Source organism: Anser brachyrhynchus, assembly GCF_964034855.1.
Source record: "Anser brachyrhynchus genome assembly, chromosome: 1".
Lineage (NCBI taxonomy): Eukaryota > Metazoa > Chordata > Aves > Anseriformes > Anatidae > Anser > Anser brachyrhynchus.
In genome coordinates, this window is record NC_137694.1 from 200,100,435 (window position 1) to 200,121,577 (window position 21,143).

General features: G+C 46.3%; 1 protein-coding gene across 3 annotated transcripts in view; it reads left to right on the forward strand.

Moving 5' to 3' along the window:
• The first annotated feature begins 6,024 nt into the window (after positions 1–6,024).
• MTMR2 (myotubularin related protein 2) overlaps positions 6,025–21,143 on the forward strand; it is a 61,835-nt gene continuing 46,716 nt past the window's right edge. The window contains exon 1 of one of the 3 annotated variants that reach the window (XM_080607298.1): positions 6,025–6,359. In XM_080607298.1, coding sequence (XP_080463424.1) covers positions 6,274–6,359 — 86 coding nt within the window. In that variant the 5' untranslated portion in view covers positions 6,025–6,273. Of the gene's footprint in view, positions 6,360–18,025; positions 19,412–21,143 lie in introns of those variants that run through there. The other 2 variants (XM_080607302.1, XM_080607299.1) reach the window with 2 other exon arrangements.

Sequence of the window (21,143 nt, forward strand, 5' to 3'; positions counted from 1 at the left end):
AGCTCGTGCTCTTATTTGTCAGCACTGACAGCGCTGTGATCTGCCATCTCCAAATGCAGCACCACTGGAAATGGAAATAAGCCATTTCCCTTGCTGCATCCAGCGGCATAGCGTGCCCTCGCTACCTTCCTGAAGGTTTTCCACAGCTCGCCCAGCGCAGAGAGGTTAGCAACACAGAGCAGATATTCGAACGCCTCTCGAATACTTCACTTTTATTGCACTCGCTGTTAAGCCTGCAACTTGCCAGCCCTTTCATCACCAGAGCTGCACACCCTATTGCTTCTAAAAGAAAGCTGGGCAACTGTACGAGCCTTCCACGTGGAAATCTGAGTCATCAAGTTAAATAAAAGGAATTAATTCCTACTTCATTTTATATTCTAGATGCATCCTTCTTGCTTTTAATATTATTTCCAGATCTTGCCATCATCATTTCACTGTTTTATTAAAACAATAACACAAATGCACATTTTCCTTAATAGGAAGAGAAACGTGAATGAGATAAAATCAAGAATTCTTAACCATTTCCCTAATTGTAGCTATTAAATACACCAGTTGTAGATTAAGATCTCACTTTGAGAAATCCGTGCACACATACACAACCTGGAGACAGTACTACTTCAGATAATGCAGACATAAAATTACCGGTATTTAAAATGAATGCCTGAAAATTGGTGTATCAGGATTATCAAATAGATTAAAGATTTGTGATCCAAGAGGTACAGAGACTCTCGCCCTGCATATAAACACCTCTTACTGTTAATCTTAATGGGAATGCTCTGTGCAGATGCTGTGATCTCAGAAAATCACTCTCCTAATGGTTGATAATGTTTAAAAAAATGTTGCCTAAACGTCCTTCTGTCCTGCCTGATCACCCTACAAGTTCTGGAAATGCACTTATTTCCAGCAGTGGTGGTTTAACAAGTGCCAGAACTTTCAAATTTAACTCCTGTGAGTTATTCTTACTTAGCCTTTGCCAGACTGGAGACCATTACACAGATGGCAAGGAGCTGCTGAAGTGTTGCAGCCCAAACCTGTAGACAGCCAGACAGCTGCTGTGATGTATTTAGTCCTCCAGGAAGAAAGCTACAATGCCACTTTATTCAAAGTGACATTAAAAATTGATCTCCTAAAAGGACGTTGTGTTTCGCAGCGTGTAATGGAGGTCCCATCCCGAGAGCCCCCGGAAAGCAGCACGCAGCTGGTGAGACAGCCTCCTGCTCTCCAGAACGGGGTGTCTGCACCTCCAGGCTCCAGTCTGCGACAGCGCTGAAGCACCTCCCTCGCCAGCCTCGGCCTGGACTGCCATTGCTTAGCCATAAGCAAACGCACGCTGCGCTATGCTGCAATAAATCAGTGTCTGCAGATGCCATTAAAAATTAAAAGCATAAGGCAGTTGAAAGGCGGGTGAAGTTCCTGGCTCCAGGCAGCGGTCCGTACACACCGAGCACACGTTGGAATGGGTCCTGGCACAGTCATTAGCCCGTCTGATGTGTGATGGCTCGCTGCTCCCTGCTAGCTGGTGGGGGGGTGAGGGTGAGAGACCGCTCCCCAGGCAGAGCAGCAAGTGGGATAAATACTCCGCCTGTCAGCGGCGCTCGGAAAACAGGCAGCAAGATATCGCATGCAGGAGTAGGCTCCTGCACAGATCTCCGCATCTGTAGCACCCTGGATATGTGCACAACTACATAAAAAAGGCATCAAGTGACAAAAAAATAATAAGAAGAATGTGTCAGAGGCCTACTGGTCATTAGCTTCTGCTTCTATCAGGCGTGTGGGCTGCAAGGCAAAAGCACGCTCTGGGTGTCACCGCAGCCGGTGTATCACACCACGGGTGAAGCAGGGTAACCACTCCGATCAGGATAACCTCAAGAACATTAACCCTGGAGACATGGTGACAACTGAAGCGTGGCCATAAGTCCCTCTCTGGGTTTTGACGAGATTCCAGCTTTGACGGCACAGGCACCGTGCATCAGCTGGACCGAATTTGTGCCCCATGACCATCTTGTAACAGATGTTCTTGCAACCGCAAGTGGCTCTAACTCCAGATCGCAGCCACAGCATGTTGTTCTTCATCAGCCTCTCTGTGTGTGCCAAAGCTCTCGCTGTTTCTGACCTCATACTCTATCAGCTGATGGGGCTCGACAAAAGGAACACATGCCACCTCCAACGTGCTTTGGTGATCATACATCACAGTGGGATCCAGCCAGAGACAATCTGCCCTTCCCAAGGCACTGAGAATCTTTTATCAGCTGCCCACTGCCCTTAAGCTGTACATCAAGGAGACAAGGAAACGTAATAAATCTGAGAGCCATTTTAATGAATCAAAGGGAGAGACGAGGGTGTCTCTGGCTGTGTGGTTTTCAGAACAATTATGGGATTGAGTCATGCTCCAGATTTGTTGGACCCACTGATGTGGACTACTAGAGAAGAAGGCACAGTGTGTGGAGCTGCTATTGCCATGAATTATTTAGTGTTGGTTAACAGGGCACAGGCAGGGGTACAGGAATGCATGAGTAGCATGGGGAAGACATGGGAGATCCACAGAGCTCCATCGAGGAGAGCGAGTTTTAGATTGGATATGATTTTAACATTGGGGTTGGAGTGAAGGAGACAAGGGCACCATTTTCAAAAGGGATTAGGGCACCCGTCCCTTATTATTTACAGGTTTTTCAGATAACTGTGTTGGGTTGTGTGACGGGGAGGAGGGGGAGGGAAGGGAATGCCTGATGAGCTGTACCATGCAAGGGCAGGTTGTGACAAAGATTGCAGTGGGAAATGCTTTCTTAGAATTGATTCAGCACGTGGTCCTGCCTCACGATGCACCCTTTGACCAGGGTAGAAGCATGACTCCTCCACTCCGGCACCCGATGCCCCAGCTACATTGAGTCAAGGAGTCACAGACCTTGACCAAACATTCCCACAAGACCACTGTGAGCAGGGAGACAGAGCCAGGCTGTGCCGGGATGCTGGGCAGCGTGACCGACCTTAGCTTTGGGGAGCGCTGTGCCCACAGTGTGAGACATCAGGCCTGTGTGTGAGACATGAGAGCCTGGGTGCTGTGCAGCAGCAAAGCCAGGGAGTTCCAGGCATGGGATATTTGTAACATCTGGCACATTCATCTATCTTATACCAGATGTATGCGCTACACGCACACACGGAGCTAGAAAGGCCCTTACTTAACAGACACGCAGTTTAAATACAATGGATGCAAACACTATCTCCCTTTCACACTTGAAGGACTGAGCCAAAAATTTTACTTCCTCTCACTTAATCTTGTTTTACGTGGTACATAAAATTATCCCCTTTCCTCTGTATACACTGGAGTTTTGACAGCCTCTAAACACCTAAGAAAGAGGGGCTATATATTTTACACTTCTTTTGTGTTATAATCCAAAGTTAGAACCAAGTACAATTTCAGAACATACTGGAGGATGTCTGCTCATCCTTTACTTGGGATGTATCTTTCATGCCCTTGCTTCAAGAAACATTCTTGTTATTCTTTAAGGATTTAAGGATTTACTTCAGCTGTGTCAGTGACATGTCTTTAGAGATGAATACAGATCATTTTATTATTTATCCTTCATATTAATGTTCTTCTACTGTTTCCTGTGCTCAAATCACAAAATGATGGTGCATAAAAAAACAACTGATGATACTTGTAAAATAAGGGTAATAAAAGGGGTGTGGCAAGCAAAAGTAGGCTAACATACTGAAATGTGCTTATTTTGTATCAGTTATAAAACAGTCTTGTGAATTGCCCTTAATTGGTTTTGGTTATGTCAGGGCCTTTAGTTAATTCTCCATCACTTTTAAGAGCCCTGAGGTAACTCACTTCACAGACAGAAAATTCTGACTGACTCTGAAAACGTGGTATTGTTGAGCAAAAAGACTCGCTGGGCAGACTGGTAGTTTCTTTCAGCAGCAGGAGAGATCCAGGAGGTGATTAGCTTTGTTCTCATTTACAAAGCACCAGTGGGAATTTCTAAAGGGCTTCACAGGCCCTGGGGATAAGGCCAAGAACAAAACAGGGCAGTGAAAAGCAAATAGAGCACTTCATCAATAAACTACTTAGGGATGCCACATCAATGGCAAATTAGGAAGAAAAGAAGGCACTCTAATACTTCCACATAGCAAAGGGGGCTTATATATTGTTTTTATTCCTACTTGACTTTTTTTAAACAACTGCACCACTACCAAACTACCTTGGGCAGTGGGAGTAGAGGTAATAGCAACTCACCAGAAGGCTATCAGTCTGATAAGACTTGAAAGGGAGCCCTGCACAGCTCCACACTACTTCTACAACACCGGCCTCTCCAAGGGGTTACCACTTTGAGGAGCTCAGTCCTGAAAGAGGCTGGGAAGAGACTGCAGGAGGGGGAAAAGGTTTCCAGGAGCTATGTGACTGCTTCCCACAGATGCACGTCTACTGCTGCTACAGCACCCCCTGCCAGCTCCTCGCCAACAAAACGCAGCGGCGGCTCTGGAAGACGCAGCCTGCTTGCCCAAACGCAGGTGGGGATGGAAAGACGAAGCAAAAAAGAGTGGGGGGAGACAGTATCGCATTTGCCATTAACAAATGGCACTTCTGAAAGGTTTCCTGCCTCAAACTAGGGGGAAAAAATCAACGTCTGAAAAATTTTTACAGCAAGAACAAAATCAGCGCAGGTCTATTAATCATTGTGATAATGTTAAAGCATTTTGTTTTGATTTTAACCCTGCAATAAAACACTCATAATTGATTTTAATTAATTTTAAAAACAGAAATCTCACTTCTAAACAGAAAACAGTTTGCATTTTATGAAAGTTTACACGAGCTCTGTTTTTTACGCTAAAAAGAAAGGCTAGACAAACTCATTTGCCAATTTATAAACTTTTTTTAGAACACTAAGTAAAAAAAAAATACAGTGAAAAATTGCTTTAACAAAGCTGTGCTTTCAAGTTCAAACCAGCTTGAAAACCATCCCACATCCAGCTTGCTCAACAGCAGCCGAAAGACACTGCAGGAAAAGCGAGGGAGGAAATTTCACAGCAGCTTAATGCTGTCTCAGGCGGGGCTGCTTCAACATCCTGCTCGTCTTCACCGGCGTGCGAGTGACTCAAAGTGCTCTGGAGTTATACCCCAGTGACAGGAAGAGAACGGGAAACAGGCGGAGATGTATCATCTAACTCGCTCTTCGGAGAGCAAAGTGATGTTTGAGTAACCATTTTACAGCCACAGAGCATTCAGGCTGTTTGTGTTTCGAGTGGGGACGTCCATTTGGGGTGATGTGCATGGCATTGGGTGTTCGCTTTACCAACAGGCAGCACAGACGTGCGGGGTTTAGCGGAAACCCACCTGCCTACTAACAGGTCCCCAGTGTTTTAGTTTCTTGTCTGCCTTGTAAGATTTTTGTCAAAACAGCTGTGCGTTCAGCACCCTCGCTGTGCGTGAGGGAAGCGTCGGCTGCAATTCCCTAGTCTTTGTAAATAATGCTAAGAGCTCTTCTCTCGCTCACCAGATTGCTTCAAGGAACTGAACGTTGCCCTTCCTGCAGAACTACCTGCATTTCGATAGCGATCTTTGACGGTAAAGAAACGGGCACAAACCATGACATTTGTACACATGCTGTCAGCCCAATAACTTCTTGCTCCGCACGTGCACAGCGGATCCATGCCAGCACCCCGTGGAACCGCGTAATTTGGGCCTGGCGTAGCGCACAGCACCGACCCCATCATCTTCAGATGGGATCCTTGAGCAGATAGGGGTGATTAAGCATTATATAAAGGCGATTAAGGATTTGGGGAGCACAATTATGTTTTAGGATGTGAACAGAACTTGGCGTAACTGGGGGTCTGTGCCTCCTCCAAGCTAGCGTAACAGAAATAATGCCACAGACAGAGCCTCCTCGCCTCTAGGAATGACTTTGGTGTCCAGATGCACAGGGTGAATGCACAGGGGAGAGGACGGGGGAACAGTGACCGGATTCGGCCAGGCTACCAAGGGCGGCTCCTCGCCCATTCTGACCCACCCAGCCGAGACCCCACCGCTCCCTCCCTTCTCTCCCCCATCCCCACCCTTCTTCCCCCGCTGCCACACGACCGCACCCCCCTCGCCACCCCCAGCCACGAGCCGATCCCCCGGGTGGAGGGGAAGGCTGCGGTGCTGGGGGCCGAGCCGGGCCCAGCCGCCCCGCCTCAGCCCGCCCTTCCCCGCGCAGCACGCCGGGCCGACATGGCCGCTTCCTGCGCCCTGGGCTGACAGCCGCCCGCCCCGGGGCCGCCCCGCCGCCCGGCATGGAGGAGAGCTCCAGCTGCGAGAGCCTCGGCGCCGGGCGGCCGGCGGCCGTGGTGAGGCCGCCCAGCGGCGATTCCCTCTCCAGGTAACGGGCAGGGTCTTCCCCCAAACCCGCCCGGGGCCGTAGCGGGGCGGCGGGGTGTGGGATGGGGGGAGAGGGTGCTCGGCGGCATGCGGGGCAGCCGAGGTGGGGTTTTTGAGGCGTTTTGGTAGAGATGGAGGTGCCCCCGCCGTCAGCGTTAAGGGAAATGCTCTCTAATTAAAGCTGCGTTTCTTCGGTGGGTTTGGGGAATGAGCAGTAAAGGTGGGGGGGTGGCTGGGAAGGCAGGAGGGATGCCAGGAGCATCCCGGGGTGCTGGACCTCGAGGTGTGCTCGCTGCGTGCCGGACTACCCGAGCTGGGCCTTGTTCTGTATCTTCAGTAATAAGTCTGCTGGGATATGCCGAAAGCTTGTAGCTTTGTCCCCTCCCAGCTTTAATTTGCAGTCTTAATGGCCTTTTAATTCTCTGTGGGTAATTTCCGAGGTCCTTAAGTCACACAAACTGTAAAGCGGCATCCCATGCCTCGCACAGGTTATCAGGGAGGAAATGAGAAGTATGCAAAATAATCATCTACTATAGCATCTATATACTGTATTTATACCCATAAAAATCTGTTTTCTCTGTTGGTATTACGTGAGTTTGGGATTGAATACACAAGAATTACATTGGTCTAAAGTTCACGACTCGTGCAAATGCTTGATAATTACATTTCAGGTGAAATTCATTGTAGAAGTTGAGGGGAGACCTCATCAATGTGTATAAATATCTGGGGGGAGGGTGTCAAGAGGATGGAGCCGGTCTCTTTTTAGTTGTGCCCAGCAACAGGATGAGAGGCAACAGGCACAAACTGAAGCATGGGAGGTTCTGGCTTAATATGAGGGGGCACTTCTTTACTGTGAGGGTGACAGAGCAATGGCACAGGGTGCCCAGGGAGGTTGTGGAGTCTCCTTCTCTGGAGATATCCCAAACCCGCCTGGATGCCATCCTGCACGACGTGCTCTAGGTGATCCTGCTCGGCAGGGGGTTGGACTGGGGGATCTCCAGAGGTCCCTTCCAACCTCGGCCATTCTGCCACTCTACAACTCAAAAGCATGTCTTGCTGTAGGGTGTAGGATCACGAGGCAGGAGAGGGATGGGACCTTGGAGTGCCTCAGCCCTCTGTCCCAGCAGGGACAGCACTGGGGGCAAATCAGGCTGCTTGGGGCTTTTATCCAGCCTGGTCTTGGAAACCTGGGAGGACAGAGACCGCACAATCTCTCTGGGCAGTGTATCTCCTGAATACCATCCATGTAGGCACTGTGGGTGCTCGTGGGTTCCTCCAAAGTCTCCTCTGCTCCAGGCTGGACAAGCCCAGCTCCCCCAGCCTCTCCTCAAAGGGCAGGTACTCCAGCCCCTCACTCCCAGCGGCCTCTCCCAAGCTGCCTCTGGTTCATCAGTGTCTTTTCTGTAACGGGGGGCTAAAAACTGTATGCCAGAAGCAATCCAGTTAGTGCGAGTAGAGGGGATGATCCTTTCCCTGGATCTCCTGGCTCTGCCACTGTTCCTACAGCCCATGGTGGGGTTGGCCTCTCTACCAGGTCACCCCACAGGCCCACGCTCAGCTTTATTGCCCCCCAGAAAAGCACAACCCAGTTTTCACCTGGGATTCTTCCTTCTTGAGTCCTTCGTGACTCCTCATCCTCATTTTTCCCTCCTTCATCAGATTGTTCTGTTCTCCCTAACAGTTTCTTTGTGCAGTTTACCTGTGCCCTGCCAGATGCCTAAAGGCCTCTTTTCACCTTTTCCTCACGTCCCCAGTATACTTTTTTTTTTTTCCCTCTGCATCAGCTTGGGCAACTTGGACCCATCTGAAGGTCAGTCACCGTAAGAGACCCTGGGGCCTGAGGCCATGGGAGGAAAGCTTTTCTTGGAAGAGCCTCTCTCAGCAGCATGCCCTGCACAGATGGAATCACTGGGAAATTGGGATGGTAAATCTGTCTCTCCTGAGCATGCACAAGACACTCCTCCAAGCCTTGAAAGGGCCTACACTTGAACAGATTTCTTGGGGTATTAAAAAGCTTATCCAAAAACTTTCAGAATTTCAGGTCTCTGCTCCAATGTCTAACTTGTAGGAGAAAGCTAGCCAAGTTTTTGATGTGTTCCAAACAACATTTCTTTTTCTTTAGCTGGGTATCAGAAATACATCTTTTTCATTTGCTGTTATTAATTGAAAAGAGCTCGTCTTGAGTATTCTGTGAAGTGGTTAGTTGGAATGGTTAAGATTAGAGCAAAATTACTAAGTAAATGTAGTAGTAAAGTGAAGTAGAAGTAAAATGAAGTTCTTGTAATGACAGACACCTGGGGACCTTCAGAATGTTTATTACCAGCTCCGCTTACAAATCTAGTGATACTTGTACACAAATAATCAATTTTCATATGAACTGGACTATGATCCCTTGCTCATTTATTTTTTTTAAGATTTTTTTCATTAAATCTGCAGTGCAATCTGATTTTATGCACCAAAACAATCTATCTGAAGCTAATACATTGAAACATATTTGTACGCACATACTTATTTTCATCTCTTTGTTATTGTGTTTATTTGTTTGTTCTTGTGTTTTTTTCTAAAGTTCATGTTGGGGTTGATGTCAGGAACACAATGAATTGTGAGGGTGTTGTCACCAGTTTTTGTAATCTCTTAAAAGTAATGACAACAACAAATGGGTAGAAAGGCACTCATCCCAGATTCACAGTTAACTGACAATGTGAAGAGTGAGAGTTGTGTTTGACTGAACTGTTTTATGCAAGATTCCTAATACTCGGAAAGGTGCTGGTATCAAATATATCCAGCAATACATTCTTTGGATTCTTTCAGCTCCAGCTCAGAAGCTAAGTGAGTTTCATATTTCTAGAGATATTTACGATCTAACACCTCAGCAAGGCACGTCTGATAGAGTTTACTCACACGTAAAGTTGCTCACATAAATAAATGCCTTAAAAAAACATATATTAGTATGTTCATTTATCTTTCAATAGTGAAAATGGGGTATTATAATAATGGTATTTGACAGCAAAAGTTGCCTTGACATTTAAATAGACCCAAGTAATATGCAGTACCAGTGCTCCTTGGGTAAGATATGAGAATAACCAAATAAATGTTATCTACTTTCCGTCCCAACTATAGATATTTGAAAAAGTGTGTGAGGTTCACAGTATAGCTGTTTGTGCATTGTAGAAAATCCCCAGCTCCGGGTGGAAATACTGAATTGGTTTCAAATGAGCAGGTCACAGGTAATTAACCCAACTGCCCTCATAATTGTGCTGATGCAGCTATTCTGCTTCTGAAGCCTGAGCTGTCGCACCTCGTGCTAGCTTTGGGTGGCAAAGCGCTGGGTTCCGCAGCTCCCCGTGGTTTCCAAAGGACAATATTTGGGATGGGCTTTCCCCCTGGATCCTGTTCTTGTAGAAGACAGGTGAGCAGGAGCCAACTGCTCCTACAGAGCTGCAGTGGTTGGGAACTAGCAGCTTGCAAGGAGCATTTGTGTGCCGATTCAGGCCAGGAACAACCCATGGGACAGAAAGGAGCAAGGTAAAACACTGATCCTAATGTTGTCTTTGATAAACTACAGCATGACTACGTGCAGAAGAGCAAGCTTTACTCAGTGGTTTGGACTTCTTTTGGACTTATCTTTAAAATGGCCTGGGGATGCTGGGTGAGTGAGAAATACCTTTCACCTGTGGTAGGTAACCAGAGTTCTTTGGAAAGACCTCTCTTGAAATGAATTTTTAGCTACAGTTGTGGTTTTGCTTTTTAATTTGAAGCTGCACATGGGCCCTCTGACCTTTGGAATTCAAAGTAACAGCCAGCAAAATTCTGCCGTGACCTTTCCTTTTGTGAAAGAAAAGCCAGATATAGCCGCGTATGACTTTAACAAAGTACATGACTGTAAGGAAAAGGCGACATCAAACTTCAGATATCTAATTTACTTTTCATTAACGGGGATTAGGTGTTTTGTTTGTGCAGCGTGTGACTATGTGCTTTAGTCTCCGAATGAACGTATCTCCTTGTGTTTCCATAAAATGTTCCCTGAAAAGCATATTACAGCCCAGTCTGAACAACGGTCAAAGAAAACAGCTGAGAGCCTTCCTTTTAGATCCGCTGAAGGTAAATTTGTACTGCCTGTGCAAACGTGTGGAGGCGACTGTACTGGAAGGAAACTGCTGCAGGAGATGTCAGTGATATTTCAACCTCGGTATGAAATGAGAGAAAGAGATAAGGCAGTGGGCAGATGTTTCCTGCCAGCGTGAGTGTAGCAGTGTTTGATGTTACCACTTTCTGGTTGCTTGTTGCCACCTCTCTGCTGGTGATTATCATCCGCTGAGGTCTGCAGCTACAGTGGATCCCGTGCACTGCACTTCTGCTGCTGCACATGAAAATAATCACGCTCCTTGTCCTTATGTTTGCAGGGATAACGCTGAAAACATAAGCTCTGTGTAAATCAGTGCAGCAAGGCCTGCTGAAGCAATAGCTCCATGAGGTATGAACTCCCCCGTTCATCTCAAATAAGGTCCTGTCAATACCTGGTCTGATTTAAGGCTATGTTGAAGGAATTCTTTCCCCGCAGATGAGAGTGATGCTGGAAGGAGCTGGGTCTGTAAGCTGTTGGCTGAGGAGGGCTCGCTAGCACCACATTGCTACCAGATGTGTGAGATTTGCTGATTGAGTTGTTTTGTGATGAGTCATTGAAGTTCGAGTTTGAAAAGGAAGGTTTTTGCCAGTTCTGGTGTTCGGTGAAATGTGAGTAGCTGTCTTTTTCTTCCTGGAGGTTGAGAGCGTTTCTTGCAATTGATTTCTTATATGTACATAGCAGGATTTCTTGAGAGTTATTGCCACTGAAGACAAGTACGTTGCTGGCTGAGTGTTGATAATGAACTGATTTTCTGTATCTGAGAAACTTAGCACTATGCCTCGAACCAATTAGCAGCTCCAGGCAGGCTCATTATCATTAATTTTAATAAGTGAGTGATAATTTATAACACTTGCAACTAAGGTCTGTTCTGAGATAGGTTCTTCAAGTACCGTATATTGTGAAGATAAAGAACACTTTTACCTGCATGACTTGTAAAATCATAGCATCACAGAATGGTTTGGGTGGGAAGGGACATTAAGGACCACCCAGCTCCACCCCCCTGCCGTGGGCAGGGACACCTCCCACCAGCCCAGGTTGCCCAAAGCCCCATCCAGCCTGGCCTTGAGCACCTCCAGGGATGGGGCATCCAAAACTTAAATGGGAATCTGTTGTTAAAATTTGAGGATTTGGGGCAGAAAATCATGAAAATAAGGATCTAAAGTCTGTTAAAACAGCTATTTTTTTGCAATGCACTTGGGAAGAGAAACTACTACCTCTAAGAACATGGGAATTGTTCTTAGTAGCAGTTTTTGGCACCTGTGTTTCAGCTCCTGCCTCTCTTGGCACGCGAGACCTTCACCCTTAGTTTTCCTGTCGGGCACATGCAAATTCCTTTGTCCAGGCTCTAAACGCTCAGTAAAAGTGCACGCATTTGTTTTTTAAGTACGTTTCCATTTGAGAGTACAAAATACAACTGACAGTCACCAGTTTCTTGTATCGTAATTAACGTTATATCCCTGTTTAGGGGCCTCACAGGGATTTGGGGTGTCATAGCTCTAGCTGCCGTATAAACAGAGAAAGAAGCCATTTCTGTGTTGAAAAGCCAGGGACCAGCTATTGAAATATGCTTAAGCCAGCACTACTCTATTTTTACTAATGCCTGGCGGGTAACTTCACGAAGCTGTTGGACGTGCAGCAGAGTGCTGAGGCTCCTTGCTGAGATACTGGGCGAAGAGTGAGAAAGTCTGAGGATGAGATGAAAAACTGCTGTGGAGAGATGAGGCAAGGGCTGACAGCTGGTGAGGAGTAAAGCTAGGCGCGGAACACGGCTCTCCTGGGTCCTGTCAGGCGCTGCCTTTTCTGAAGAGAGATGGTGCTGTTATGTTGACTAACAGCCTGTTTGCTAGACAGTTTTAAGTCATACGCACGGCTCCTTAACCACAGGCTGTTTACGGCAGCGACACCATCGCAGAACCCGAATGTTGAGACTTCAGCTGACCTGGTGATGCCAAATTACACAACCCGTATCCGTTAGGTGATTGTCCGCCTGCTGTAGCTTAAGTTACAGGTTCACACTGATCTTGAACTGTTCTATTTCTGATATTTTAATGGCCACTTTTCCTTCCTTTCCTAATTCTTTTATCGCTGCTGTACAAAGGCAAGAACTGCATTTGAGAAGGTCGTAACACCTCTTGAATGGCTCAGCAGAGTCAATAGTCTTCAACTGCTTTTTCATGAGTGTTTTCCTGATGACCTGCTTTGCTGTTACTGTTTTTTCCTGCTGAAGGTATCAGGTGATGTAAAAAGAGACCCGAACCGTACCCCAAACAGCTTGTGTTACCAGAAGGAGAGGGGAAAAAAACAGCAAGCATACGTTAGGAATGTGTCAGAAGCCTTCCAGAGGTCACACTGATAAGGTGCTGTATACAAGGTGTAGTTGTAAAAGGGGACGGGAGAAAAGTGATCTTGTCACTTGTCCACGGGAAGCCCATTCCAGCGGAACGAAGAGGGTGACGGGAAGGTAATGAAGTGCTTCGTTTGTAGAGGTGATCGGGATAACCCAGCGATGGGAGAGTGCAGAAGAGATGTTTTCACAGTAATTACCCCAAGTCTTCATTTTTAACTGAAAAACATCTGGCTGTTTTATAACCCCAGTAACTGGGAGCTAATTGAAGAAAAATCCCGTGAAAGACAACAACAGAAAATCAGTGGAACTTTTCAAAAACAAACGCTTTTTTTCCTTTTCCTACCATCTGTGGCTTCTTTTGCCAGACAATGTTCTCACTCAGTAATTTTCCAGTGATTTCAAGGTAGTTCTGTTCCTTGCTTCTCTTTTGCCTGTCTGCTCCGTAAATTCTTTTCCATTGTTTTCTAAGCCCTGATGCATTTGATGAAGGGAAAACGTTAGCAGTTTTCTCATCCATAACCCCTGCAAAGTGATATTTCTAGTCATTTTGCTCCCACTTGACAGATCTAGTCTTTCTGTAGTCTCCTGGCTGTGGCTCCAGTATCACTGATGTTAGATCACCTGAAGGTTTGCATTTGATTTGGATCAGGTGTGGGTGTGTGATAATGTTTCTGCTGTTAGTTAGAGAACACAAGTTGATGGTGTTTTTCTTCTTTATTCTGGGAAGACAGGCGGCACCTGGTTAGAGTAAAACAACAGTTTTATCTAGATTAATTTACTGTGATACAAAGAGCCTATGTGCCAGCACAAAGTGTTGCACTCAAAATTTTGTTGATGGGCAAAAAGGCAACGCAGCTGTATATAGCCAGGAATTTATTGTTAGGGTAACTGAAATCCTGAAAGTCAAATCATTATTTGTCCAGATTAAATTGTTACAGAAAAAGAATAATAATGCAGTTAAAACTGTCATACATGCAGCTGATAGTTTCTGCCCATTTTCCTGGAGTTAGGCTCACCCCTTTCTTGCTCCTTTGGTTTTTAGGGTGAAGGTTTTATCCTGATGGTGGTGGTTCTTGCAGAGAGTTGTCAGCATAATGGTGGGAGGAATGAAGTTCATGGTGGTTTCTTCTCTCCTTACTGCAGGATCCACCTGGGATCATTTCAATATATTTGATAATACAGCTTTACACCTTTACACCTTTCTTCCTTCATCAGTCTGCAGTTCCATGTTGCATCTGTTTTTTACTATATCTGGTTGCTTTTACAGATGCTAGATACTCTTTCTTTGTTCTCTGTGACCCCTGAAACCAGTTTTGTCTGCATTTCTTCAACTGACCGTTGGTGAGTTGTTTATAGCCAAGAGGTCTCCATGCCAAGCCCTTATCACCCTCTGCTTGTGCTCCTCTGTGCCACGTCCTGCATCCTCACTTCTCCAGGCCTCTGCTGTCATGCTGGGCTATTGTATTTCTCTATACAACATCCTTGTGTTAGTTGTAAGTATCTCTTTCCATGTAGAATAACTGCTTAGTACTGCTGTCCGTACAAAACTGTGGTTGCACCATACACAGATAACAAAAACAAATTAGATATAGACACCTGGCCAAAGAGAGAAATTGCTGTCACAACTAAACCATGTACAACAAAGCTGCAGGCAGGGAAAGCCGTAGCAAGCCTCAGTCCTGAGCCCTTGAAAACTCACTGCAAAGCTTACAGGTTGTTACAAGGGGATGGGAATACTTTATTACAGGGCTAAATGCTTGAAACGTTAACCCAACTGTATTTTTGAACAAAAATTTAACTGGTGGAATGAGTATATGTCTTACATTTATTGATGTATCTTATACTACTTGGTGTTCCGTGAGCAAATTGGTTTTGTAGTTGTTTGTTTGTTGTTTTTTTTTTCTTTCCTGGCACAAAAGACACTGATACCTGAATTACTGAACTCCTGAACCACAGCCTCGTTCATACCTCCTGCCTCTACTGAGAGTGAAGCATCCCTGCTACTTTTATCGCTCTGTTAGGAAATTCCGTCGTTGATTTCAGGTGGTACCACTGCTGTGAGATGGTGGCCTCCTCAAAGGGAAAGGCTGTGCAGGTAGGTGGCAGGACCAACCTCATCAGCTGTTCCAGCCGACTGCACTGAGCTGTTCGTGTGTGTAACTGGAGGGGCTGTCCTGCTGCTGTGGAGAGCAGGTGCTGGAGGTAGTGGGGAGCGACTGCAACCTGTGCTACCAGAGAGGCACTGCTGAGGGGACTGATGACTAAACCAAGCTCTACTTGACTCAGAGCAGAGCTTGGTTTAACCAGCGGTTGGGTTACCTCTAACGAGGACAAAATGATCAGCGTCTCATTTGTAAGCGGAACACCTCTGGCAAAGAGATGGAAAATGGGGGATCTTCTGCTTCCATTTTACCCAGGTCGGCTTTCAGAGTAGGCTTCTCTTGAAAATCCGGGCTAAATCCTTCAGTCTAGGAATCATCATCCCATTTCTACACTGAAAATGACCCCCCACACCCTTGACAAAGTTTTTCCCAAGCCTTTTTGCTCGAAGGTTGAGGATGCTACCGGAATGGTCACTGAATGCCAGGGTGAGAGGAAGAATGGGATGGGGCTGTTTGTGGATGTGCTCAGGGCTTGTGCCCTTCACTTGCAGAGACTGCTGGGGTACGGCTCCTGGTGGCCGCTGCTGCTTCTAGCACCACGGGGCTGATAAGTCTCCTTTTTTATTTCTTCTAATAACTTCTAATTAATTAATAACTTTCTTCTAATGACTTCTTGTTCTGGACTCCACCTTGTGCTTCCGCCTTGCATAAAGAACAATACAGGCATCCTGGATGAGATTTGCCTGCAGACCTCTCTGATGCACATCTCTGCTAGTCTCTGGGTGTCTTTTTGTAGACAATGGGGAGGACTGAGTCATCTCGGTTTCTCCCCAGTGAATGTATGAGAGCCTGCAGCGACGACTTCAGATGCAAACACCTCCACCCCCTCCTCATCTTGCGTCAGGGACAAAAAGTGTATTGAGTTTGGCTTGGTCTCCACTCCAAAAAAGGAAGGAGCTATTTCTTAACACTTTATTCCTCTTTTTCACATGGTAGCTAAATCTCTTGGCAACTGAGAGGAGAGCAGAGATTTGTAGCCTGGTTTCCTAAGCCACGTTTCTGCGTGTATGGGTGTACATCTGTCCACTTCGACCACCAGTAGTTTTTGTCACCTTTGAACAACTTTAACCGTGCTTGACAGAGGAGTAAAAGTAATAACTTAGGACAAGTTTTGCATTTAAACAGATGGAGATGTGAAGGGTGTCCACGTCAGCTTTTCTGTTAAGGAAAACACTTGTTCCCTCTTCAACATAAGGGAATACCTAGATGAGAAAGATGTCATGAACGTGTGCACATTCTCTTGGACAAGACTTCTCTCGAGTTGGAGAAGTATGTAATCTGTCTCTCATTTTTGCTTTTCCTTCTTTTCTTGTGCCTTCTCTGATGTCCACAAAAGGCTGTGCTCAATTGGAAACAAAACCAATTACAAACTTCTCTGCCACTTGGCACTCATCTTGTGGAAATCAGGGTAGGACCCGGCTCAGGTTGCCATATCTCCATGTGAGGCAGGTATCTAAAACCTCCCTACCCTCAGCAGCATCAATACACTCCACAGGTAATTCAGCTGAGCAAAGATGGCTGTCCACGCTGACAGAGCAGAATTGTGTTCTCAACTCCACTGACGGGATTTCCATCGACTGAGTGGGAGCATGGAAACTGCTGGTATGTGCCAGGAGGAGCTGAGCCTGGCCAGACCTCGTTGTTCCTCCTCCTTATTGAGTTACGTAGATCTCTGCATGCACTGATTGCTTCTTGAGGCAAGCAGAAGTGTCGGGAGGAAGTGGCTGTGGCTAGCGGGTGATGGTGGGAGATAAGCTCACATTCAGATGCACGGGAACTGGTACGTACAGAAAATCTTCAGCTGAGCTCATAAACTTTGTATGTCTCATGTCAACGTAAGGTGTAAGACCTTTGTTTTCAGCGTGTACCCAACCTACAACTGGCCAGTGAGGTGAGTGCGCAGAGCCCTTTGGCAATTTTGGGCCGTAACAGGAGTCAGTGGCTGCTGAGCACTTTGGAAACTGGACTTTGTATTTAGGTAATAAATGAGATTATGTTCTTGGAAAACCTGGACCCAGGTGTGAGTGGCGAACCTGGGGACTTTGAAGAACCTCAGTCTTCAGAGTTGTTGAGCGACCTATATCTTCCATCAGCTTAAGGAGAGCCCAACGTTTATGAAAACCTCCTGTATTGTCTTGGTTTGAACTTCTGGAAATCAACCCACCAAATTATCAAACACTTGGTAGTATTTTAGCCTTGTAACTCCTCTGGGGACCACCTTTGTGGAGGGACTGTGCTGTCAACAGAGCGTTGTTGTTTCAAATCCTTTTTTTGAGCTGACTGTGGAAGAGCACACAGCTGCACAGTGTCTGTGAAAGCGTATCAAGGTGTTACACCGCCTCAGTTTTGCTAGGTGATACGTGACTCTGCAGACTGGCTGTATTTATATATTCTTTCCTCCTTCATTTGATTATTCCCAGTATGGAGCAGCTCCTGTCTTTGATGAGTAAATTGCTGGTATTTTTAATTCCTGTGGGTGTTTGGTTTATTGGGGTGAGGGGGTTGCGTGGTACGTGTTTGAGAGAAAATCAGAACATTTAACAATACGGGTTACTTTCTTACTCAGGTGTTTTTTAAACAGGGAAATAGAAAAGAATCTAAGGAAAAACTGAAAGAGCACACGAACTGGGGGAAGTACACGTACATCTGGATACACCGTACGTAACTGGGTCTTAGCATGTAGCTAGAAACAAGAATTACCAGCATACAAGTAGTAAAAGAGAAGTTGTTATACCTGTCTATTTATCCAGATTTCCTTCCTGTCCTAGGATAAGTACCTCCTAGGTTAGGTAGTATTTTGATTTCTTTTCTTGATCAAATTAATAGGTTAATTTAAAACAGAGAACAAAAAACCCCAAGGTTTTTAAAACAAGCAAACAAAGAATTTATTTTTGTTTATAATGTTTTGTTATATGAGATCATATGCTGCTCTCTGTTTTTCTGTTTCTCCTTGCTCTCAAACTGTAGAGTTATTGCAACTCAGCATGGCACTGTCAAATTTGCATCAAAAACCTAATCATTTTTTTTCTTGCATGTTTTAGTCTGGCTTCATGTACTTTAAAGGAACGAGGTGGAAGCTTGCATAGTAAATACTGTAAACAGCAAACGTGGTTTTGAACAACATTTATGATTTCCATAATGACTTTTGTCTGTATTCAAAGTACCCAAGGAGGAAGTTGGCTGTTGCCAGCCCTCTGTCTCCTGGCAGGGGTGGCCAAGGTGGTAAATCCGAGGTTGTTCTGCTGGAGGAGATGACAACACCACCCAGGTCTCCTACTTCTCTGCACGAAATGTCTTGAGCCCAGGAAATGGCCTCTTGCCCAGGTAGAGCTAAGAGACACGGAAGGTTTCGTAACACCAGCAAATGCTTGGATTTGGATTCCCGAAGGTCTGCCCTGGAGATTGGAAACCCCAAAGTTTTTAAGCACAGCCCCAGACGTGCAGAAACACCTGCAGAAAGCGTGTCAAACCTCTCTGACGTGAGCGGTAGGACAGAGTCAGAGCAGCTGGCCTGGCTTTCCACTCATCTTGCCTGGAGGTGGGTCGCTGGCCCAGCTGTTAATGCTGCAAGTGAAGTCGCTCACAGTAATGGTGGTTGCTGCAAAGCAAACGCATTTCCATTAGGAACTGGAATCAGACCAAAGCGTTGGATTATCAGCCTGCTTTCTATAGGTAATAACTAATTTTGGACTCCGAGAAGCTGGTGAAACAGGTAAAACGTCAGTTCCAGTCTAAGAACTCCTTGAAAAAACACATTTTTCTGGCTTTCTGTTTCCTTCCTCGTAGCTGGTATCCCATACCAGCCCGGAGCTTGTCAGAAACCTAATGCCCCTTTTGTTCCTCGTGTGAATACAGATCGTTTCGTAATTATCTTCCACGTGCTGATCAGGACATATTGGTTCAGGCCTCTCATCACTGCTGTTCTTCCTCTTTTTTTACCTTCTGGGTCGTTTGACTCATGAAAGCATGATGCTTGGGGCTGCTTGCCGTTATTAATTACGTGCCCCGTATTGGTTTGTCTTTGGGTGTTGGCTTTCTATTCTTGGAATCCTGCAAATACTTCAGACAATCGGCCTATTGTTTAGCAAGTGCGCTACGCACACTGTAGGCCTTTTGTGAATTTCTGGTAAGAAAAAAAAAATAGAAGAATGACTAATGGAGCATGAACAGTGCTTGTGACACTGTAGTCCATTGTGTAACTGTTGAGAGCAGCATTTGCATTCCTAGAAAAGCGTGTTCACGGTCAAAATATAGGACGTTCCCTCTGTGGCTCATGGGAAAACGTGTACTCTATATTCAGCTCGGGATGCTGCTTAAAAGGAGCAACTCTCACAAAATGACATTTTCTTCCCCTGGAACGTGAAGTCGGGCTGAGACCCGGGTTTGCTTGGCAACAGAAGCGAATCCTTTCCATTCAGGCAAGTGGCACGGGGGCTATTTTAGACCCGTCACGCACATGCGCGACGGTTTGTTTGCTGAAACGGCTCCTTCTTGTGTTGCGAGCTCTGCCGTCGGCAGCCCTGGTGAATGGCGAGGGCACGTTATTTTATTATATAAACTGGATGCCGGATGGAGCCTGGCGCTCGGTTCTCTTCTTCCCTTCGAGAGCGTGTTTGCGTGCGGCTTTCTGCCGCCTCTGAGCCTGTGGCAGGTCGAGCAGGGCTTGGAGAGGGATATTGAAATGTTTATAAAAACTGGGGGTTCCTAAATGTAGCAGTGGTGTGGCCTGCATGGGGGGGAAACGAGGGGCCTGTGTGTCCAGGGGGCGTGAGGGTGCATCTTACACGTGCTGTAGGTGGTTTCTGTTGGTACCTACGTGCCATTTTATATCCCCCTGTGAAGATTTAAGATCGGGTCCCTGCTCGCTGGCCATGCTGCTCCTTCGTAAGCTCCTCGGGAGAGGGGCTGCCAGTTGTTGTGGGCACATACAGTGCCGGGCACAGCAGGATTCCCGTCCTGGGACAGACGGGGGGGTGAGGGCTCTAAAACTTAATTTGTACAGCTGCAGAGCTCGGCACGGCCCCGTGGCGGAGCAGGTGTGCCCGCGCACAACACCCGGCTCCTGCTGCAAGGCCTCGCTTCAGACAGACACCGGCCGTGCTCTCCTGGAGGAGGGTACGTGTGGAGGGGACTTCCCATACAAACATAGGTACCTATAAGGACTGCGGGGACCTCCTTGCCTTCCTCAGCCCCCCAGGGAGCTGCTGGAAGCAGGAGAGCCTGATCCCTCGGCAGCTGGGCTTCCCAGGCAGTTCCAGCTAGGACAAAGCGATATTCACGGGGAACAAGCGCTGGTTTGTCTCCTGCTGCTCTGATAGGACCCAAAAGGTTTTTTGGTATTTCTCCTCCCTTCTGTGAAGGAAACGGGAGCCTTAAAAGTATCGAAGAGGGAGAGTTGTCGGCTTGAATGTGGGAAGCGAGCAGGGAGTGCTCAGTACCTCTGCGTAATTATGCTCTTAAGAAAAGTGCCCAAGTGCTGCAGGTGCTCCTATTCCTGGCCCTGCTGTCAATTTGAACCTGTTGGGTCCTGTTCCCTTGGCATCCAAAGCTTCCACATGAAATTGTATTTGCCACCAGTCAACATTAATTTGCTGTTTCCACCTTGATTAATTTTTAGGAATATGCATAATGAGAAACTTTCACAAAAACAGGAAGAAAGGAAATGGAAGTTTGCGCTCTGCAGCGCTTCTCTCATTTATGGCCTTTGCAACTCAGACTGTATCGCAGTGGTGCGTCCTGTCACCTGTTTTCCATGTCATTCTTGTGACTATTGAAACAAAACACACAGGTGGATAGAGAAGAAATGGTGTGAGCAGCCGATGCCAATTAGCATCTGAGTAATTGGCACACCTTTGCAGGCAAAGAAGCAGCTGCTTGTAGTGGCAAGGAAGGAATATTCTTAAAGAAAGCATTGGAGAGATGACTTGATCATCTGTGGCTGCATTTGGGTTGCGTTATTTATCGGAGGGAGCCAGGTTAGTATTTTCAGGTGTTGGTTGAAAAAAAAACCAAACAAACATAAAATTGTCCTAAAGCCCTATGCATATGCTGTAAATAAAAATGGCTTATTTTCCAGAGAGATATTTCCCTCGTGTCTCAGCAGGTTTTCTGAGAGTTCAGGGTGTTAAACTCACACATATTTTCAAAGTC